Source organism: Liolophura sinensis, chromosome 7 (genome assembly GCF_032854445.1).
Source record: "Liolophura sinensis isolate JHLJ2023 chromosome 7, CUHK_Ljap_v2, whole genome shotgun sequence".
Taxonomy (NCBI): domain Eukaryota; kingdom Metazoa; phylum Mollusca; class Polyplacophora; order Chitonida; family Chitonidae; genus Liolophura; species Liolophura sinensis.
Genome location: NC_088301.1, coordinates 48,508,536 through 48,533,369, shown reverse-complemented (window position 1 = coordinate 48,533,369; position 24,834 = coordinate 48,508,536). Strand labels below are relative to the sequence as shown.

The 24,834-nt window shown below is 37.1% G+C and overlaps 1 protein-coding gene across 1 annotated transcript in view; it reads left to right on the top strand.

Annotated features, from left to right (window-relative positions):
- LOC135470983 (sorting nexin-5-like) overlaps positions 1-24,834 on the top strand; it is a 55,691-nt gene that overhangs the window by 8,762 nt on the left and 22,095 nt on the right. Inside the window, exons 9-13 of the mRNA XM_064750032.1 lie at positions 434-464; positions 882-966; positions 4,827-4,866; positions 4,990-5,076; positions 11,279-11,368. Coding sequence (XP_064606102.1) covers positions 434-464; positions 882-966; positions 4,827-4,866; positions 4,990-5,076; positions 11,279-11,368 — 333 coding nt within the window. The remainder of the gene's footprint in view (positions 1-433; positions 465-881; positions 967-4,826; positions 4,867-4,989; positions 5,077-11,278; positions 11,369-24,834) is intronic.

Sequence of the window (24,834 nt, the reverse complement as noted above, 5' to 3'; positions counted from 1 at the left end):
CAGTTCTTGAGAGAAGTGTTAGTGAGTTTGACTTGGCTCTTGATTCTTTGTGTTTCTCAGATGAGATTATTTCCTGTCGTGTTGAGAATTTTAATCGCATTGGAACAAAGAATTACACACAAGCGTTACAGTAAGTGGTATGGAAAAAGTTTTTTAAACATTAATGGGGGATTATGCAGATCTTAGTTTCTTTCCCAGCATTTTTGAAATGTAAAAATGTGAGTGTTGTTCATTAGATGCTCTGGCCTTGTGAGAAAAAAAAATCTAAATATTTATTCCTGCTACATGTACATTTGCTTAAAATAGCAGACTGGCTGTCCCAAAAATTAGAAGATATAGTGTAGCCAATCTTGAAAACCTTTATATTATCTTTATCTATATTTTTATTTATTATGTTGATTGACTACTTGCACTTGATATTTTTTGTTTGCAGAATTTCAAAAAGACAGTATTTGCTCAAAGAAGTAAGTATAACTTTGGATGGATGTTGCCATACGCCAAAAGCACTTTTTCTTCTATAATAGTGCTGTGCTGTATAAACAACATGTACAACATATTGAATCTTAATTCAAAAAAAATTAGTCAGAGAGGTCTTGAATAAGACAGATTTCAGATTTTTATGTTTTGAAGATTCCTTTGTCTGGGGCTGCTATCGATAGTGTGCAGAGGCTTGATACAGCAGTGCCAATATAGGGGAATCCCAGTAGATACTGTACATGTACATTGCTCTGTTGTGTAGTCAGACTCCTCTGACAGTAAAGTAAACTGAGACAGATGTTTTATATGCTGCAATGTGGGCTGAAAATTGTGCTCTACATGAACTCTCATGATTTGATTATAATCATACTTGTGGTTACATGATTAATATTTTTGTATTTTAGGGTTAGCTGGGGCCTATGGTCATTTGGGAACAAGCTTGACATCTACAAGTGTGTACAAGGATGAAAGCTCCGATAAAGTAGACAAGTAGGCATATTTGTTTTTCATATAAAGGTGAAATGCCAAACTTTTACATTTCTCTTGTTTGCAGAACTTTTGACATTTGAAATTCAGTGGTGGTCAATGCTCATATGTTGAACAAAGCAAGATGTCTATCTGAAGTTTGGTCACGTAAGGCATGAATTTGCTTTCACCAATACAGAATAATAGAACGATCAAGCATCATCATTACCAGGTTGTTAAATCGTTAAATATTAATAGCAAATTGGAACCCTGTACATTTCACCTTTAACAATTTACTGTGGAGATGGTTTTCCCAGATGAGGTAGGAATGGGTCTAGCTTAGTAAATAGTGCAGGCCGTAACCATGTTTTGCACAAAGTGGGGTAGTTATCCAGCCTTGGAAAGAGAATTTGTAAATGCCACCGTTCTCACCTGTTGTAAGGGCCTTGGCAACAATCGGTCAGTGGTGCGCAACAGGCCATTTGTACCATCTTGAGTTAGTTTAAAATCAGTTGTCTTTCACCAATGTGGCATTTACCCTCAGCACTCCGGTTTCGTCCACCATAAAACTTGCTGTTATGGTATAAGGCAAAGCTTTTTAGGTATGGCGGTAAACAACAACAATCAATTAATCCTGGATAAAACATTTGTGATATGAGGAAGTATTTGTGTTTTCATGAACTGGTTGTATGATCTTCCATAACTTAAGTGCACACTGCACAGCACTGCACACTGTATTGAAATGACTTCGGATTTATCCAAGTAAAAGATTGCTTTACATAGAATAGGAAGTATCAACTCTCAAATTGGTATTAAATCTCCCTCATCTTAAGGCAAAGTCGATAGACTTGGAGTGAAAGGGATTTGCTGACAGGATGCCTTTTTGATGTACAATTTATGGTTGGCAAATGGGCATGATGGGAGCCATTGATCACAGAGTCAATTAAATCGGGACATTGTTTCAAACAGGATCATAGCTGTAATCTCTGGCAAGTCAGTTCATGGAATTAACTTGCTGAAGGAATGGTTATTGTATTGCAGCACGTATTATACACTTCTTGTAAGGCATGGTTTCTTCTGTATCTAGTTTGTCTGTACAAAATTTGCCAGCAATTTATTGGTCCTATATTGGTGGTCACCATGGGGACTACAGACAAGTTATCACCTTGTCTGTCCATTTATCTGTCTGTATGTCTGACGTTGTATTTCTTGCACAATATTTGCACTTGATTTGCACTGTAACACAGGACATGTTCCAGGTTAATAATTTCTGAAGTTTTTTTTTTTTTGGTTTGTTCCTTTTTTTCACTATTTCCCATAAGAATTATTTCCTGGGTAAATTTTCTACTTTGAAGGCTCTATACATACGTTTGAAAATTTCCTTCATATATTTTAACTTGTGTTAAAGGTACACATATGCTACAATAAGCCATATTCTGTTGCTTGGAAAGTTCCACATTTTACTGTTAAGCCCAGGGACTTGTTTATAACTGTGCGTGGCTGATTGTTTGTCTGACATCTTACATGTAGTACATGTATACAGTTATACGTTAAGAACTCTATACTGTACTGTGATTTGAACCCTGTAGCCACAGGAAATTGGCTGAGGCTAGCAAAAACAAGTTAGTAGATAAGCACGAGTGTAAACAGGCCTATATGTATATGACTAAGGAAAATTTAACTAAGCAAACGTGACGTCAAAGAAACTATGCTGCTAAATGTAAGAAGGTACAGTGAAAGATAAGTGTTTTTGAGTTAGGTCATTATTACATAAAATATCCGGCTGTACATGGGAAGATCTGCTGGCAGTAGTGTACATTTAACCCTTATAGCTGACAAGCTACCTGTACATTTGAGTATGACGGCTGATGGACATGTAGGGGCCAAATGTGATGTCATATATACCTGTAATCTCTTAGTGGGTGTTTAATATGTTTAATATCTATTATTTAAATACGTGTAGCTGTATGTTTATGTGCCTGTATTATTGTTCGTATTTTGGTATGGTGAAGTCTTTCTGTCTGTCTGAAAATGCTATCATCATCACTATATCTACAGAATATCAAGGCTTATAAAATATGTAAAGTTTTTGTCTACAACCAGAGGAGGAGCCTATTGAAAATGGACCATGTCGTCTTAAAATTCCGAGCTATGCTCGTTTTTTGTGATATTGGTTTTTTTTTTTAAGTCAAAGCTGTATTTGAAAAAGAGTATTACTTAACAGTTTGAAGTAGGAAGATAGTGTGTTTTGATCATCAACACCAAGCCTGATGGCATTGCCTGTGATTCACTCTGCCATGGTCATTGCATTTTGGTGTTTACATCATCAACACCAAGCCTGATGGCATTGCTTGTGATTCACTCTGCCATTTTGGTGTTTACATCATCAACACCAAGCCCGATGGCATCGCCTATGATTCACTCTGCCATTTTGGTGTTGTGTTTTGGCATTTACATCATCAACACCAAGACTGATGACATTGTCTATGATTCATTCTGCCGTTTTGGTGTTGTATTTTGGTGTTTACATCATCAACACCAAACCTGATGGCATTGCCTGTGATCACTCTGCTATTTTGGTGTTGTATTTTGGTGTTTACATCATCAGCACCAAGCCTGATGACATTGTCTATGATTCATTCTGCCGTTTTGGTGTTGTATTTTGGTGTTTACATCATCAACACCAAGCCTGATGGCATTGCCTGTGATTCACTCTGCCATGGTCATTGCATTTTGGTGTTTACATCATCAACACCAAGCCTGATGGCATTGCTTGTGATTCACTCTGCCATTTTGGTGTTGTGTTTTGGCATTTACATCATCAACACCAAGCCTGATGACATTGTCTATGATTCATTCTGCCGTTTTGGTGTTGTATTTTGGTGTTTACATCATCAACACCAAGCATGATGGCATTGCCTACTGCCATGGTCGTTGTATTTTGGGGTGCAGTTTTATGCTGCCTTAGTGGCATGGAGGGAACTTTTATTGGATCATTTTATTGAACATCACATAATGATTTAGTGCATTGCAGCAAAATTTTCAGATCTCCAAGCACCGGATTACAATAATATCTAATACATGCACATTGACAGGTGTCTTGGTATCTTTTCACACAAGGTTTAATATTGTCTTAATTGATGCCTGTTAGGTTGATCAAACTAGCAAATGAAAAGGTAGGCCTTATGAACTCACTGACATATTCAAAATTTGTGGAAATCAGATTTATTCTGAATATCCTGTAGGTTAAGGACATTGATCTGTTGTAAGTTCTGTTTCAAGTGAGCGGTGTTTTGTGTCTTTTATACTTTCGTAAATGTCTTAACTGTGGAGTATTGCATGTTGCTAACGAAATCTTGCGATATATTTTTTCTGTGAAAATTGCCACAGTGTAGCCATATAATACAGGAAGTAATACTTAGATTTAAAAAAACGTGATGGATCTTAATTAAAAAAAAAAAAAAAAAAATTACCGGTAGGCTCTCCTGGACCCTCATGTGTTGGGCTGGAATAGTAGTTCATCTGCACCAAAATAGTGATGTTCCACAGAATGGATACAGTTCATCTCTAATACTCCATATCATAATATTAGTCCCTGTCAAAAATTGAGAGCCATAAATTCTGGGGCCTAGGCACTGTTTGGCTGTGAAAGTACATGTAATTCTGTTGTCATCACCTCCTAGATGGAGACATTTCTAAAAATTTCCAGCTGTTATCAGAAAGAATGAATAAAAGAATGAGGAGATGTAATGTATGCCTCAAGAACAGAAGGACCATTTCATTGACGCAGTCTTCATTTTACCGTTCCTTTCATGTATGCTACAAGTGTGTATGTGGAGAAGTAAAATGAAGGGAATTTTCATGTTTATTGTTTTCTTTTTCAGGCTGATGGGCTGTCTGGCTGAAGCCATGAATGATGCCAAGGTAAGGTTGTAATTTCAGCTGATCTGACGCTTGTCAATTACTTTAACAAGGAATTTAATTCCAATTATGTTGAGGGTATTTCATTTCAACACAATGCTGAAGCACTTATTTCTTGATTTGTAGCATGGCTTGGAGGTTCTTAGTACCAATGATGAGAAGACTCTTGGCTTTCAGTTGGAGTTTTATTGCCGTTATATGGATTCTCTTAAGGTGAGTTATTATGTTTGGGTGTTATTGTCTGAAAAGGAAAAAAAAACACAAGCTTAGAATAATGAGCAACCCTGGCCTTAAAAGGGAATTATGCATTCCGGGCATCTGACTGGTTGCGGGACCCTGGTGATGATGAGCACAGGACAACACTGGTGTGACCATTTGTACAGACTTACGACCACTTGTCTTCCAGCTTAATGGTGCGCATATCTGTATATCACATGTTAGAAAGTTTGTAACTTTCTCAGGGTCAGTGGTTTGCACCACGCATTGTGGTTTCCTCCACCCAAAAACTGTTTTAGTTGACCCTACTGTGCTGTAAAGTCACATCACGTCACAGGGGATGTCACTCTGTTATTACACATGTAATGTCAATGCGTGCACATGAGGGTTATATACTTCTTAGTTTAGCAGCTGTTTATCATATCCCTGTCTGTATTGTAATATGTGTACCCCTTTCAGGCAATAAGACATGAATGTCAATCATGAACCAGTAGCACAAGTTGTAGATCTTGGTGACCTTCACCCTGGGCCGCCACAGTTATTTTGATATGTCTGGTACACTGTACAGAACAACCTAAGGCAGAGCAGTCTTAAATCATGTAAGGCAGTGTGGCTGTGGATCAGGTTGGCTTTGGAATCATTCATGAAACAGTCCAGCACATCAAACAGAGACATATAAAATGGGTGATTCTGATCTTTTGAAGTTGAGCAGAACTCATATCTGGAAATGTTCAGCTAATTAAGCAGACTTTGATGGATTGTGCGCAAAATTCATTGAATGTCTAGAACTGCTGAACCAGATTTAACTGACATTTAGGTAAAGATGTTGTGTAATGTTGTCTGAATCACATAAAAACCCTTCACTGTTTTTAGTTGTAGGGTGGTTTGATGGACAGCTGAGATATATCTGTTGTTCTTAAGCAATTACTTAATCAAAATCGTTTCTTGTGTGGCTTAAGCTTTTGTCTTTATGTCTTGCTCATTGTTCAGTTCATGGTTTAAAAGAGTTATTAGCTGTTGCTAACTGGTTACCTGGGGGAGGAAGAAGGGTCTTATGAGGCTGTGAGGTGCACCTGTATGTGATATGTCAAAATGATGAGTGAGTGAAAGAGAGAATGAGTCATAAGATGGACATGGTGTCTGTATAATGTCACTTTGGGGGGTGGGAGGGGGGGGAGGTCTCGTCTTGTGTCTTTGGCATGGTATTTCAGTGGCGGCATGGACTTTACCTGCCACACAAAGACATATGTACATAAACCTACAGTGTAATGTCTCCTCGTCATCCTTGAATTTGTTTCAAGAAGATACTTGTCTTTTAAATAATAGTCCACATTGTGTAGGTTCAGTGCCAGTCTCAGCAAGGAAATCACCTACATTCTCCACGATTCATTGCTCTTTAGTAGAACCTTTCTGTAAATAAGCAGTCAACAAAGCCTTTATTAGGTCATTAGGTGTTACCTGAATTTTGTTGGGGATCACCAGCATGATGAGCACACTTGCTTGTGTCAGTAAAAATGTGTGCATCTAATGCAGGGAAGTTCGCCATTTACTAGCTAAGGATCATGGATGAATAGGAGGACACGATGGGTCAGAGTGTTTAGTCAGTCGTTCATTTTTAAGAGCTCAGTATAGAGATAACTTCAGACCGATCCCAGGTGATCACAGAGATGACTGTTTAATGAAGATATTCATAACCTAAAGGGCATAAGTGCATGTTTGTGGTATGTTATCCTCTTCCATGCTGCTTTACAATGATGTAAATGGAATCTTAAACATTTCACGGCATTAAATCTTATTAAATTGGGATGATGTCAGTTTTTTTGTCCACATCATCACTCTAAAGCACTCAAAATGTCAAACATTTTCACCCCAGATGAGTACAAAACGGCCCTTTTTAGGATTGAATTTCTACTCTCTATGACATATTTTGAATCCATTATTAACTGAACATATCACATGATATTTCCATAGACAGACATACGTGTCTTTAGTTTATGTCCAATATTTATTATTTATTTGATTGATGTTTTATGCTGCATTCAAGAATATTTCATTTATACTATGGGAGCAAGCATTATGGACAAAGGAAACCGGCTAAAGCCACGGCCATCTTCAGGTTGATGGCAGATCTTCCCATGTATGGTCCGAGCGGGACTTGAACTCACAGCAACCGCATTGGTGAGAGCCGCAGCGCTGGAATGCTAACCATATCAGTCATGGAGGCCCCTACTTATCTAATAGATCTTGTTTCTAAATATATGTACATTTGGGTCAAAGCATGTAAACAATTGACTGTGCAAGAAAAGTGCGGTGTAATGAACCTATGGAATTGTGACACTGTCAGTGTTGGCAGGCTATAAAATTGGGGCTTACATGTAACTGTTTAAAACATCCTCTGTGGCCAAGGGTTAGCATGGTAGTGCAGCCCAATGACTCATAAGCCTCTCACCAGGGCAGTTACAAGGAGTTCAAGGACAGCTTATGCTGACTCTCTCTGATCTGCCAGTAAGCTATTGTTGGTCCGTGGCTTCATAAGAGGTTATGCTCGGTTGCTCCCAACATAATGCTGGCACCTTTTAACTGAAACATTCTTGAAAATATGGAATAATACATCAGTGAAATAAATGCTACAAATCCTTGAGCATAGCGGGCCTAGAATTTACAAAGAAGAGTACCTGCGACCTGAATTCTGTGTGGATATCCTGCTCTATTAATGCATCTACTCAAACTTTTTGCTGTAGGAATTATAACAGAATGCATTGTGCTTATCTTTCCCTCTACAACCAGCTTTTAACATACATCTAGGAGACTTTCAATGAAGAATGTCTTCAAGAGCCTTTTGTTGTCCCTGTCTATAGTGAACAGAACCGACTGAGGTAAAAGCTTCTTTGTACACTTGTAGACCTCTGTACATATGTGGATGGGTGAAAGGGATGACTAGCTTCAATGCTAACGTTGCATTGTAAGTTGGTAATGGCATCTGCTTTCATGTCAAGATGCCTTCCCAGACTTAAAACTGCCGTAACGGTGACCCTCACCTGCCACCGTACAGTTATGTAACTGAAAACATGGTGACCATATTGTGCGTGTTCTCCAATCAACCTTTGTTGTATTGTGGACTCAAGAACTTTCTTTCAATTTAGTAACAAAGTCTTATTTTTTTTTTTTGTACTTTCTACCTTCATACTTCAGTCTTTGAAAGTGTTCAGTGCTTCAGACATTGTGCATATGAACGTAAAATTTCCTGGAACTACATTCATGAGATGATGTAAAAAGAAAAAATTGCTTCATTTGCTAAATTTTTCGCTTAATGAAGTTTGTGTTTGATGGTCTTGACAAGGTAATATTTGTACAGTGTGTGTTGTACTGTTGACATTTTATTCTCAGTTTGTTTACTCTTTAAGACATTCTCTGGTACTACCTTCTGCATATATGTGGCAACACATTTTCTCCTTGTGCATGAAGGATCTTCAGAAACTGTACACAAGATTTCTGATTAACTCATGTATGTTTTTCCCAACTGATCAATAATCATTTGATCCCATTGTTTTTTCTGCTGAGGTTTGGCTGATCGATTCCAGTTGAGACACCAAGAAGTCAATATCTGTACACACTGAGTTGGTCATGAACTTTGGGAATTCCCTTCCCCACGCCCACCCCCCTCCCATCACATCGTACCCTCCAATCCATGTCAACATCACTGTCTTCATTTCTGCCTGATACATGTGCTTAGTCATTGTACATGCACACGTATGTATTAAGCGCATGGTAGTGCAGTATTTGAATACTTTTTCAGATGAACATTAATGATGCTAATATATATTGCCTTAAAACATGCAGCTAAACTACTGAATTAGTTAAGTGAAGGAATGCAAATATTAATGTGAATTATGTATTGTATTGGATCATTCATATTTGAAACTTTTTCCGTCCAGCAGAGCACATATTAAGGTTTTTTTATTTCTTCATATGCAGTTTAAAGTGTGACCTAATTAGGGGTACATGCTAGTATTTTAAAACCTAACTTTGGAGTCTCAATGAGGAACATATGAAGCGACTTTTGACGTTTTCTGCTGTTTTTCCTGTCACATGATATAGCAGCCATTTGAATTTTATTGATAAGCTAAAAAAATCTTCTCCAAAACGGCTAAACCTGTTGAGATAAATTTTTGTTCGCAGTTTTTAGGTGGATTGCCCTACCCATATTGTGGAAAAGCTTTTAGTTTGGTCCGCAAACAAGGCCAAAACTGACCAAATCCAGCACAATCCTTTACATTTTTTTTGTGTTTTTTACGATTATCATTAGGTGTGTCCTAACATATATAGGTACAACATAAAAAAAATTCTTAGTTTTCTTCTTGGGGCGTAAAAATGGCTTTAAAGTACAGTTTCCTGAAGGCACCAGTGGTCAGGTTGGAAATTAAGTAGCCTGCAGTTGTGACGTCAACAGAGCTGCTAAAACACCTCTGTGGAATAGTCCGAAGAAGCCACATTCATTTTTCACTCCACCACACCCGTCACCACACACCATCCAAGACAATTAGCATCCAACCATTGACAGTGGTGTTGGATGATGGAGGCTGCAGCTGCTTTCAACTGCTAACAAAATAACACTTCAATGTAACATTTTTCACAAGTTACAGTGTATGAGGACATGATTTACAGTGTAAAGTTTCAGTGAAACTTTATTTAATGTAGGACAGTTGTGCCACAGCTAGATTAAAGCACAGGGCAATGAATGAAAATTAGCCACAGTTTCGTGTGATCCGTAGAATTTTGTGACACTTATACTAAAAAAAAAAAGACGACGGCTGTCTAAAATGTGAATATGGTTGTGGTTGTTCCCTGAGTCAAGTTTCCTCCAATCATAATGCTGGCCGTTGTATAATAATGTGTAATGTTCTTCAGAACCGCATAAAACACCAATCAAATAAATAGATGAAAAAGGGAATGTGGCATATTGGGGGCTGTAAGCCAGCAAGATCATTATTGATGAAATTTCCTACTATTGACGGAAAATATTGACATGTTAAAACATGAGGGTAATTAAGAGAGATAAAATATGCCTTAAATTTTAACAAAAAAATGGGTATAACTTGTTTTGTTTCTCTTAAAACCGTTATATTTAGTTGCTGTTCAAGAATCCTTCGAGGTAAATGTTAGGGGAGGTATCTAAGAAAGTACTGCAGGTATTGAGTTTATAACCTGTTAAGTGTATAACCTGTTATGATTTTAATATCATTTTTTAGTGGATAATTTTATTCAGTATTTTGCAGATTTGACAGATCTTGTTTTTGTTTTTGAGAGCTGCACTGTGGGCAAGTCTGGTCTGTGCAGTATATTTGTGCATTTCTTAATATTCCCTAAAGGGTAGTGAGGGGAGGTATATGTGTTTTTTGTACACATCTATCATCTAGTGTCTCGTAATTCAATAAATAGCAAAAAATGTGGAATTATGTACCGGTATGACATAGAATTCCCTGTGATGGAATTTCAGACAGGCTGTGAATGTACCTGCAAGGCTAATTCATATGATGCATTAGGGATAAATTCTACATCATGTTTGTTGCTTTTAGTTTATTGGGCATAGTTCATCTTCATTAGAATCTCATGTTGGTAGAGATGTTAAAATGCATGTGTAGATACCTGATTTTGGTTTTACTAACAAATTCTGTTATGAAATTGATATCGGTTATTTCTCTACACAATATTGGTTACAGAGGCAGTTGAAAAGTTGAAGAATTAGGGTAGTACATAATACATGGATGTTCATGTAATTATTGTACGTGTATATGGGGCAAACTGCTTTGGTAGCCTGGTCTGCCTCAGTCATGAGACCTAAGATCAAACCCAGACTGTGTCATACCAAAGACTTCAACAAAAAGTAGTTGCTGCCTCACTTGGTACTCAGTGCCAAGGATAGAACAAGGAAACAGGACTTTTTGGCCCAGTGTCAGTATACTGTGATTGGGCATGATATTTCTATGGCATCATGGACCTGCCTGCCATAATAAGACACAGTATATATACATCTAATTATCGATTTTTTAGTGTACATGTCATGCAAAGTTTCAGTGTACCTTGGTGTGTCTGGACAGTGTGTGATATATGATCAAAGTTAATCAATTGTCATGAAAAAAAAAGACTCAGAATGGTACATAGAAGAATGTTACATGTGTGTTGTGATTTGCTGTTTCAGGAGATGTTATACCGAAGAACCTGCTTGCTTGTTCAATATGAAGATGCAAATAAAGCCTTAGAAAAAGCAAAGCCTCAAAAACGACAAGCGGTGAGTACACTTTTTTGACATATCTCTGTTTAAGTGCCGAAATGTTCCTGATTTTTCAGTATAAAAATTTGAGAGGTTTGTTTTATATGTGAATGAATAACATTGAAAGTTATACTCTTTCAGACAACATTTGATTTGCAAATTTAACATCCATTATGTGTCTTGGATAGAAAACATAAAATGCCTATTGGACTGTCATATAGTAAAATTAAGTTTTTTTTTTGGTATCACCTAATGGTTGTTTGCATCAAAACATGGCTGTGAAGTGCATTTTAACCATTGCTTGTTGATGTGGTCATGTGATCCTTGCTTGACAACAAAAGAACATGTACAGGTATGACCAACATGTTGTCATGGCAACTTGCTGGATAATTACATCCTTGTAAAGCTATATACTTCATGAGGCAGCTTAATAATAATATTGGAAATCAACACCTCGAGAACTAGAGAAGATGTGTCCGTAACAAATTCTCTCATCATCAGTTGATGTCAGAGATTTTATTTGATGTGTGATATATATATTTAACAATCCTTTTATAAATGTTCTTAAGTGAAATATTCTTGAGTACGGTGTAAAACACCAGTCAGATAAATGAATGAATATAAATATACTTTACGGTTTGAATGTTACATATATTAAACCATGTTACATTGGTGAGTTGTTATGGTCAGAAGAGTTTATGTCGTGAAGTCAGTGTTCCTTACACTGCTGCCCATATTTTCATCATTCTCTTCGTTTTCTGATCAGCAATGCTCCTAAAAAGGAAATTTATACACTCAGCATATCCATAATAGGATAAACATTGATTATTTGCGAAAAATTTGCCTTCTGTGCATGTGATGTTCACATCTTTGAGAAAAATGATCATGATGTCCTTAATTCCTTATTACAAAAAAGTTTAAAAAGTTACAGTGTGATGGGATATTTTTTATAGAAATTGAGAATTATTGTTTTATCCTAACTGACATAATTAAGCTTTTTCTATTTTGGGTAAGAAATCATGTGAAACTTGTGTTGTAATAAGATGAAGAATATAAGAACTTGTTTTCACATAAGTTTTATCCAATCACCTTTTGTAATTGGAATTTAACCAGTGGTGACTCCAGCACTTTTATTGGTGCAAAACTATTTCTGCAAGAACAAAGCTGTGAGTTTTTGTCCCACTTGTGCAAATGTATGAAAGAAAAAAAAAAAGCTGGTTTATGTACCACTTTGATCTTATCACATGGCACTGGGTAAATTTAGGTGTATGTGGTGCTTACGTCACACATCATATATGCATGTTTTCACACTTACCTCTGGGGTTATTCCCCACCCTGAGTGCTCCTACACCTTCCATTCACTCCCTGACTACCTGGCATAGGATTGGTCATGCCAGAGGGCTTTCTTGTCCCCTGACTAAACAAGAAATACGGTCAGATAATTGATGTAAACTTACCGTCATGGCTTACCCATTCTGGCCCATGTAAACAGTTGCTAGTTGATAGTTATGATGGGTCCCTCGTCACTGGAATCAATACCGTAAATTAATGGTGTGTTGATGTTAGTCCAATGACCATGGCCATGCCGGAGTTAGAGAAATTAGCTCATGACCTTTATCAATAGACATAGGCATCAAAGCTGGTCATTAAGTGGAAACGATGCGGTCAAAGAGACAACATTCACAGTCTTAGGGCTATTCATTTATCCACTTTTTTGCAGGGTTCATAATGTACAAGATGTTTGAATGGGAAATTTCTTTTTGGAAATATCTTTTGGGAATTATAAAATATACCAGATTTTGATATTGGCCATGTAGGCCAGTAAATTTTAATACCTTGATGATCTTCTCATATTTTGACATAATACAATAATACATACATAATAAAGTCAAATGAAAAATCCCAGGCATTATGTAGTGTACCCTTTTATTGGAGGGCAATATTGTTATTTCAGAAGCTGTAAACTGTAATAAAATGACAGATTTTATGAAGTGTATACATATAGACGCCACCATACAACACATGTCAAAGGTTTAGCGGAAATCTCTAAAATGGTATGAAATTAAGATGTTGTTTTTTATGATGACGGCTGTGTTAGTGCTGAACGTGCGTAATGTAATTGTAAATGTGTGCGTATTGACAAACCATTGCTGTATAGCGCACATATTGAGTGCCCTTTGCAGCACAACTGATAAAATTACATTAGTGTTTGGTGCATGATTTCATTGAGAACAGAAACACTGTACATTGTACATATGTAAGTATTTAAGTTACTTAATAATAAAGGGGTACGTGGTAAGGCTTGTTGGATGGTCGTGGGTTTCCACCAGTTTTCCTCCCTCCATGATTCTGGCCACTGTCCTGTAGGTTAAACATTCTTTAGTACAGCGTAAAACACCAGTCAAATAAATAAATAATAAAAACGTGTGAAATTTCTATAGTTTTAAGCCTTAACATGCTCTACCTTCCCATTCCGTGCCCCACCCCGACAACCCTAATAACTGATGGCTGTCTGTCCTTTAGGGCTAGAAACATTTTATAATACCACAGATTTACCTCAATTGTTCTGGGATTGACCATACGAGCACAAATGGACCTGTATTCGTCAAAAGCTAACCCTGGGCTGTAATGCTGCCCCAAAGACAAAGGCCCACACACACCTAGCTGTGAAATTACCTGGCAGAGTGCACCAGATATATACGGTGTCTGTCATTACTACTGGACTGCTAATCAATATTTTACCACTACCTGTGTCGCGGAGCTATTGAGGGTCCGTGAAATAAAGAGGCAGTGGATGAACGAACTCCGACTGAGTGTCTTTGATTCAGCCAGCAGAGTAAACCAGTAAACCCTCCAGATCCAATGATAATTTGTTCCGTCCACCAGTTAGTCAGCCAGGCAGATGGATCTGCTACTGTGTGTACAAGTGAGCACCGGATCTTAGGCTGAAAGCCTCAGATCAACCTGGGACAAGCACAACAACAGCACCATGTATACAGCTAGTCTTCTGCCAGGATTTTACCAGGTGAGTTGATTTGAATTCTTAATGAATGTGCGCCTTTTTTATATGGTAGACCAGCACACCTATAAGGTGTCATCATTCAAATTCAGTTTTGTTGTCACACCTGTCTTTCACTATAGGACATGCTGTTATCAAACATCGTTCATGTATGTACCTGCGCGTGTCTGTGTACATGCAGCTCTGATGGGTTATATACCTGTAAAGATTTAACATAAAGGTAAAAACATGGTACACAGCTAGACTGCTTTATCACTACCTCACGGTAGTGACCTGTGTTGTTAAGGTTTATGTGGCCATGCCAAACGGGAGTGGTCAATATGGAAGTGGGATAGCAACCGTAAAGATAGCTTGCCTAAGCTGAAGGTTAGGCACATTATGTGTACGTGTATACAGCAATGAGGAAGCCAGTGATGTTACCTTTATTGGCCGCTTTAATGAATGGGCTGTGTCGCTCAGTTTGATAGTTGAGCCGTGCACAGGTATCTTGTAAGGCTATCATGTATGCCAAAGGATAAACTCTCACCCCATATTTGTTGGGGTAGGCATAAATGAGCAGAAGTGTTTCATCGGCCATCATCAACAGTGTAACCCTTAATTAGTGTGTCTAGTTACGTACAGATGCACATATGTGCACATCTGAGTTTTTTTCAGTATTAGTTTTAAGGTTTTGTGATTTAATTAGGTCTGGTTTTCTGAACCTTAAACCCAGAACATTGAATGTGCATTTTATGTTCTTTATATTGGTATAACCAAACTAATAACACCCGAGGATCCTTTTTATTATACACACATAAATTTAATTTGCAAAATCTTGGTGCTCATGCACATTTTCCATTATAAAATTTTCCAAGTTTCATAGAAATTAATGTTTGTATGTAGTACATGTATGGCATTGATTACATCATCTCTGTGTTAGGATTATTTTGAAGTACCACCAATCCAGTACGATTGGTCATATTAGGTTGTGTTCTTATAAGGATTTTTAATTATTTACCCTTTGACCAGGAAGCCTTTGGTTATTGTTGATGCCTCTGTAATGGTTGTTTTCCAATATACTTTGGTTTCCATAGCAACAAACTGTCATAGGTTTCCAAGTGCAACATTTTTCAGGTGAAAAGACTGAAGAGTTACAAATAGGTTATATGTAAACACATGAAGACGAGTAATACTTAAACAAGATATTATTGTGCTGATTCAAATAACACGTCTCCTCATTGCTTAGAGGTACCAGTGCCAGGTATGGTATTAAGATAAATTGATAGTTGATTATGACACATAAGAAAGTTTCATGTTATACAGGCAGGAATATGGTCCAAAGTTGTGATAGAAATATCTAATAAAAATAGTGGTTTAAATATGTTTAGGAATTTGACCAAACCAAGAATGTGACTTTGTTTGTTGTTGTACATGTGCTCCATGAGAATATTGTGGGGATTGGATTTTTCCAAATGTCCACTCTGGCCCACTTAGAATTGGATAGTTTCTAATACTTGATTCCTGCATGTTTTTTGACCCTTGTTGTCTAAAGATATTTGATGGGAGCAGGCTGTGGCCCATTTGTTACAGGCATTTGTGTTTCAGTCACTAGGACAGACAAGGTGTGGGCTCTCACCTCGCCTCAGGCCTTGAATTTGTTGATTGTTTCACTCTCACTTCTTGTGGGGCCTTGGTGAACAATTAGCAGTTGATGACGCTGGTGTGGTCATTTGCACTGACTTCAAATAAACAAACAACATAGTCTTACTTTTGTTGAAGACCACTTCTCTCCACCAAAATGATCTGCATGTCTGTATGTCACTTAAAGTTGTGAGTGACACGACAAAGGTTGATGGTTTACACCAGACACTTGATTTCCTCTACCAATGAAACTGACTGCCATCCTCAAAGTGAAAATGTCTTGAGTATGGCAACAATCAGGAAACAATAAGTAAATGTATTAATGTAGGATGACATGTTGACAAGTTATGTGAAAGGTTGTCAGGGAATTCCCCTCTAATGAACAGATGTACAAATTTAACAAATGTTAATTGTTATATCCTTAAGAAAAATAGAAAAAGAAAAAAAATTGAAATGCTCATTTTAGTTCCAAACAGAAATTGGGTAGGATGAGTTCTCATCAGGTATATGAGGTATAGGTTTACCCCAAACAAATAACTTTATTATTTATGCCTTAGTCTTGTATTTAAACTGATAATGGATTTTGACGTATATGGCCTGATTTTAATTATTTTGATGGATTCAGTGGAGCCTGGAGCCAGTTTAGCAAAAAGGTTGAAGTGTTATGTCAGGGCAGCTAGCTACCATGGCTGAACCACTGCCAAAGGTATATACAATCCTGTGTTAGCCTCTATCTCCACAAAACTATGCTCTTGTAGATATTGTTATTTGCTTTGCAATCTGTTAAGATGGCTACACCCTTGGCCACTGGATCCTTTTATAGGTTACGCATCCGCAATTCAAGTGTTTAGGTCCAAACTGAAGAGAGAAGGAGGACTGATTGGTTAATCCTGCCATACAGACTTTTTAGGTTGTTGATGCACTATTTCTGCACTCTTAGTTTGCACCCAGTTAAAACATATTAGAATTTTGTCAGTTTTTGATAGAAGTGAAAAACTGGTTGTTTTAACTGGTTACCAAAGTAACAAAATGCTATTACTTCACTTTCAACAGCCACAGCTAAAAAAAACTGTTAGTCATTCTTGGTGATTATCTGAAAAGTTGCAGAGAAAAGCGCAAGCTGCATGTGGTGGTATGGCATTGTACCACGCGAAAGCTAGGAGATATATATTTTTGAGGTTGAAGCTGACAAATTTAGTACATAAATAGTAAGCTAAATCAGTGTGCTCCTGTAACTTACACTGCGACTTGTGCTGTAGCTTTCTGGAGCAGAATGAACATAGTGTAGCATAATTATCTGTTGAGAAATTCACTAAGAGTTGTAAGTTAATATTTTCTTAGATACATTTGTGTTTACTGAGATTGCAGTTATTGTAATTACATATGTTTGTTTAGCCTGGCAAGATCAGGCCAGACTTGAAGTCATACATGTAATATAAGATGAATCAGAACAGAACAGAGGCAAGCTGCCAGCCTTGCAGGCTCTTTCACCTGGGGCAATTTCAAATATTAAATACCCTATCTCTGATGCATAATATATCAAGCAGCATTGCTTAGCGGTGACCCACAAAAGGTGTTTTACTGCACTGCCAGGCGTACCTGTATAGGGCTGGTAAAACACTGTTGTTATATTTTTTTTGGAGAGGGGCTGGTTATGAATGATGTAGGTGGCCATGAGGCAAGGATGTATAACCCAGCTCAAGGCCAGGCGGAAAAAGAGTAGTGAGTGTCATTGCGAATATCACCTGTCGTTGAGCAGTATAGATGCAGTGTTGTTTTGTTAGTACATGCCGGTACAATGTACATGTTTTATAGTTTATTCTTTATATTTTGTATTTCATTGACGCCAACTGGTACACATTTCATAGTTCATGTTCATACTCTTAGTTTTACTTGGTGATAAAAGTGAACCTACTTTTCTCTTCAGTAAACAGTAGACTTTGCGTAGCATTGTGTTCAAACCCATGAACATACGCAGTATACATATAATGGCAAACCTTTCCTGCCTAATGTAGTATGGGTACTGTATTGTTTGTTACTGCTTTTTCAGTGGTGATTTATGGGATAACTGCTAACTCATGTTTTGAAAGGAAACAATCGTCAATCCGTCTTTGGCCAGAGCCGCCATTGCACAGGAAAAGATTCCCCATAAGGCATAAAAGGTGTGTGTGTGTGTGTGCTATCAATGCTTGTTACATGCTGTTCTGGGATCAGACAAAGCTGGTTTATGTATACATTTTGCGAAAATGCGCTTGTCATTATCATCCTGACACATGTTGCTCACATGTGTGCTCCTTGTAAACATAGCAGTCATTGTTGTGACTGTATGTAGGACAGTGTTACAAATATTCAGGTATTCAATAAGTTTTAGCTGGTGTGGCCTTTAGATAGATAGATAGATAGAGCTTTATTTCAGACTGAATTGTCCATATAAAAAAAAGACAAACACACACACACAAAGAAAAAGAAAGAAAAAAAGAAAAAAAAAAAAAAAAAAAAAAAAGCCCCAGTCATTCATTCCTTCAGTCTAATTCTACATTTTGCTAGCTTCATTTAATTGTCTCTGTGAGTTCCTGTAGTGTTTAAATTGTCGGAGGAGTTAATATGTATATTTAATAGGCTTGAGAGTGCATATTTGTTCAGCTCCAGCTTTATTTAAACAGCATGTAATCTTGAATTAACATGAGGTTTAGATATCTAGGGCATGCTGATCAATTTTTAACTATCTTCAGAAGTCTTAGCGTATAAAATCTTCAGTAGAAGGATTTTTCACAAAACCACTGCACATTATGGTTCAGTATTAGAATGAAGAGATCGGTATTGAGATTTCTGTCTGTTTTTAAGAACTCAATCATGGCTACCTCAGTGCCAAAATGTTATCTCAGAGAAGCTTGGATGCTGCCTAGAATACTGACAATGGAAAATTCAGGTGTCCACACCCACCAATCTACCAAGCTCTCAAGCCAGTTAGGACTGACCTGTCAAAGAGCCCAGTTTGATATGCAGTGATTAATTTTCATGATGATATGCAACATTTTAATGTATCACAATGTATCATAACAAGCATGTTTTCAGTGCTTCTCAGGGGACTATGTTCAATAATCTAAAGTTATTCCCTGTTAGAAATCTTGTATTTGTGCATCCCAGATGATGCTAGCAATAAGCACTGAGTTATGGTGTTATCGTCAGAAATGCCATTTTGTAATCCCAACAGTAAGAGTGGCCCAGGTACACCCATTTCACACAAACAGACAGGTGGTCATTCAAATTGTTATCGAGAATGAAATGGTAGTAGAAAGTTCTACTGGTAACTTAGACCTGGATTGTTTGATGCTTAATTACCAGACATATAGGTATACATACATGAATATATCCATGTACCTATGCACATGTCTGACAGTTGTGGGTGTCACGTATATACAGGTGTATACTCAACACAAAACAGTACATGTGAATGTATTATCTTCTTTTGATTTACATTGTACTGCCTTCCATTTCCCCTCTTGCAAAGGCATTAAGGGCTATATTACTGGATGAAACCAGCCAGAGCTTGAAAGTACGCACCATGAGTGAGGTTGGAACTGCTGGATTTAAACTCTGATCCTCAGTAGTAAAGGGTACTTTGTTAGTGTGTTGTCATAATTTTAATATTGTTTAACTGAAGAAAAAAAAAGATCTTAGTGTTTGTGTTCTGCCCTTGTAGAACTTTACAGTGTTCAACAGTGATAATTAGTGGCTTCTGAATGAAAGCTTTTCTGTATTACACATGGAAATACAGCACCTTGGACAGTAATTCCCAAAGCCTTGAAGTTCAACTGCTGGCTTAGGTTGAGAGCTTTGTCAACTGTCTGGGGAGGCCAGTGGTTTTTTCCTTCAGACACTGTCTGCTTTCATCCATCCATTAACCTGACTGCCATCTGTGAACTGACAAATTGATGAGTGTAGTGTTAAACATCAATCAAAGTTGTGATTATTAGCAGATTGATCTCTCCTTTGGTATTGCATGTCACTTCATTTACTCTTGCTGTCACAGTATTTATTGCCTTGGTGATAATAGGCGGGAGGTGACACCTGTGTGGCTGATTGTGCAGTCTTTAAAACATTTATTGAAAACATGGGAAAGTTCATTAGCAACTTGTCAAAGGTCAGTAGTTCACCCCGAGCACTCCGGTGTCCTCCTCCCCTAAAACTGACTGCAATGTTGTAAGTGAAAAATTCTTGAGGATTGCGTTAAATAGCAGTCTGTCAATTTTAAATTTCTTTCTTGTAGTAAATATAAGCCATACAAGATATTTCTAATTGTGCTACATGTAGCAGTTCAATTTTAAATGTCTGTAATAACATGGTTTGTGCACCAGGACCTATTTTTATAATCAGACCATGCAACAGGAACTGGTGTAATATGCTATTAATAGAACAGATACACATTTACTCTGCCTGCCTTTGGGGAGGAAATTGTTCTACATCCGTTTTAGAAATGATTTTACTCACAATCCGACATTCTGGATCTTAGAGTTTTGTTACAATGATATAAACCATTGTTTCAGAAACAAGTGAAAAATTCTTGAATATTACAATATTGTTACAATATTTCACTAGATGACTGTTGATAAATATCGGCTTGCTTTATTGTCCTTTAGTCTGCCTTATTGTCACTATGATTTGGCAGAAATGTTTCCAAAATTTACTTATTTTGCTCTTGTTTAATTTGCATATCTCATTCCATTGGCGATCATGCTTTGTTAATGGAGTTTAGAGTTTCTACATTGCTCTGTTAGCACATTTTTTATAAACCTAATAAACAACAAGGAACTAATGCAGAGGCATACCCCTACCTCAGGTTGACAAGAAGCCTAGAATACTAATTGGATGACATTTGTAATGGCTATAGATAATTAGATGTGCAATTGGTGGGCTTCCTGAGGAAACGAAACCCATGAAGCAGGGAAAATTTATTTTCCATTGTCAGCCTACAAAGACATTAAGTTGGCCTAACTGATAGTTATTATAAATCTCATTATAGGTTGGATACACTAAATAAAACATTAATCTACATGGAATTAAATTTTTAAGATATATAAGTGGTGTATGCATGCCTATACCTGTAGTGTAGAAGCACTGTAGTGTGTAATATTTTACATCCTTTTCAAGGGTATATCCTCCTTTTAGTAATGTCACAATGTACACACATTCTTGCGTGTTTGAAACTCAGGATATCAACTGTGTTAGATTGTCAAATTAAAATAAATTATTCTCATGCAGTCCTAAATGATAGGTGTAAGGATTTGTGTCACTATCCCAAAAAGAGGTGCCCTTAAAATATGTGAGCTACCGTATCCCTCTGTTCAGTTTTGCAGTACCTGTACATGCACATGTAGTGTATAGGCAGTGCACAGCCTTTCTCCAGTACTGAATGACAGGCAATCTCTTGAAGTAGTACACAAAATCGTATTGATTTTACTTGGGGAGACAATTATTACCAGCACTCGAGTGCTTTTCATTGTTTTAATCACCAGTCACTGGTTGACTTGCTCTCCATTGTTTGCTGGCTAATCTGCACTTCCAGTGGAACAAAAAATGCTTGAAACTGTTATGGGGTAAAACAAGCACAATAACTTTCCCTTTCACCTGAGTATGCTGAGCCTTTCAAATTGATGTAACATGTAGTGATGGAGACTTTGTTACCGTTATGTGTGACCGCTGGATGTGAAATGATTACACGAAACAGTACTGACATGGCTGACACAGGCAACACCATAGCCATGTGTTTGAATACAACAGCAAAACATGGGGTACACTAAAAAAAAAAAAATAAAAGGGAAAAAAAAATCAGAAAAAGGACAATTTAATATTATACACTGAATATATGACTATAAATTAAAAGAATTGACAAAGCTGAACTTCGTGTACATAAGTACAAGGAGAGGATGTCAGTAACATCATTGTGTTGTATGACAGCACCTGCCTTAATTGCACATGACCTGTAGATGAGGCTGATACCAGGTAAGCGGTTCAGGAGAGCTCTGCTCCTGTCCGCTTGTGCTTGGTGCCTCTGCCTCTAGTAGTGGACCTGGCAGATTCAGGAGTGGTCTGACTACTGGTGAGTCAGTGTTACTAGGCAATACAGTGACAAGGATTTCGTGGGAGTTTACAGAAGAACCGCTGTTGTGTCCTGTAACTGTTTTAGAAAGATTTGTAGTTATGTGGTAATGACTTGGGCTGGACAGCACAAAGGTGTGTATTAAAAGGAGTATGTTGAGAAATCACCTAAGCGTGTATGTTGTACATACAGTTCACCACATACATGTATCATCAGACTGCCTTACATTTATTGGTCTCGGCTGTTGGTCATAAGGATACTCTGGTATTCCTCAATACCAACACACACACAGGTAACAAACGACTAACCTCTACAGGTAATTAAAATGGACTCGGATGTCTTGTGTTGTTTTTTTAAAGTCCATGTCCATTTCCTTGCCTATTGGATTTTATAACTTTAACTCTGCTGTATGTACATGTAGACCTTATTAATGTGGGTAGTTGTGGTATTCCCAGTTTGTAGAAGTACTATCTTTTTGATTATAGTCCAATTGACACTGTTAGCAACAATGTAGGTAATTCTTTCCATGAGTAGGAACGTATGGCTGTGTACATGTATGCCGATGGTACAGGTGTTATCACTGGGGATGATTGAATAATAACTGTTTACTGAATGGGCATAATATTGTGTGCCTCCTGAAAGTACTGTATTTAACCTAAAGTCTAGCATTTTTCAAGTGACTCTTTTTGCTTGATTCTCAATAATTAATACACCTAATAGGGCCACTTAAGAGTTTTGTGAAGTTTGATTATGCTCTAATCAGAAAAATCTAAGTGTTGGCATCAAAAGTATCATTTTATGACCTTGATGCACCTCTCAAAGTGCATTTTTACATACAAAACTTTAGGTGAAATACAGTATACAAAGTACTTGGATAATGGGCTATAAAGCACAGGTCAATTTATGTATAATTTACGGCTCATTGTAGGAGTTGTATTGGATTAACTGTTACATGATACACTTGTCAGTTATTGATGTATTCGTATAGTTCTCTACAGAAAAACTCCAGGTAACTGCTGTCCTGTCATATAAGGTTACAAAAGTATTCCATCATCCATTGTAAAAGTTCACAGGGTTAGGAATTTTAGTGTCTGATTCATTAAGATATGGTGGATTAAAAATTAGGTTGTTCGTGTAATACTTGAACTAGCCATATGTGTCATTTGATTAATAATTGCATGAATTACTGTTAACAATTTAAATTAAATAAATTAAAATAAAGTAAGAATTGTTTACAATTTAGTAGTGTGATCATGAGCTAAACAAACATTATGGTACAACTGTGTTTATTTGACCTGTTTATATATCTGGGGTGAACAAACATCATGGTTTTGTTAGATTCTGTTTGTTCAAAAAATGCTACTGAAAAACCCTTCTATTCTGATATACTTGATTTATTAGAGGTCACTGAGTTTGAATAACATGAGGCCTTTGGTGGCCTTGTGAAGGTTGTTATCTTAACACAGCCTGTTGAACTCTTGATGAATTCAGTTCCCCATTTCCTGTCTCTCTATTCACAGGTCTATTTTAAAAGATAAGAGGTTTCATTTTTGTCAAATGACTACAATATTCTCACCTTGTTCCACTAATACGTATAAGATAAGCATCAGCGATATTGAACAGAATTATTTAAGTGAAAATTGGCCTGTCTGATTGAACAGTTACCTGGAGGACATAAGCATATATCAGTGAGACAGTGACAGGTGTGCCGTTCTGCTCCAAAACGAGAACTCTCACCTGTGCACTGCATTGGCATAACAGTGTTAGTTACAGTTATCAAGTCAGGTTGGTGGCATTACATATGAGATGTGCGTATACATTACGGTTTGGATAAGCACAGGATGAAATCATGAAATTCGGATAAATTGTGCAAGGTGACATTTTCATTTTGAATACTCAATTCATTTTCTCGCTGAGTAGACTGAGGATATAGACATACACTACTTCTACAGTAGGAATGAATTATGTCGTGTCCTAGTCATCACCTGGTTTTTGACAGATATAAGTAAAATGACGCTGTTTCAGGAGTGATCTTTGGAAGGTAAATGTTAAAAAATTAACTGTATTTACGCTAGGCAAATCTTTCATGTCTGTTGCCATCCGCTATATTTCAGTGTACCTATTTTTGCATTTGCACTTTTTTTCTGATATAAATGTGACCAGTATTAGTGCCCATTTTTAATAGGCGTGTCCCCCCCCCCCCCCCCCCCCCGTATTTTTTATTGTAATGAAAATAATATCTGCTTACGTAATTTTGGTGCTTGTACACGTATGTGTCATAATAGATTATATAAGGGTGTACATTTATCCATTGATCAGTTGTGCAGGAAAGTCTTAATGAGTTCAGATCATCAGTAGGCAATATAACATACAATATGAATGTTGGAAATGGATATGCTTTGCTTTGATCTTCTACTACAATGATTACAGGTAATGTAAATATGTAGGAGTTTTGTGTTGGTTCATCATAGGTATAAATAATAGTCCACGCATTTTTGGCTCGTATAAAATAGAAAATAGATAAACTTGATGGACATAGAAACCAATCATTCTTTCTCATGCCAAAATGCTCAAGGTACACTGAAATTTCTATACCCACTCTTTGTCCCTTTTCAAATCTTATTCAGAAGCTTTATCATATCAAATTATTATACTATTATTATATTTTATATATTCTGTCTGTCTGTAGACACGATTTTGTCATTGCATCGCCTCCCAAACTACTGATTTTGCTGAAAGTTTCCA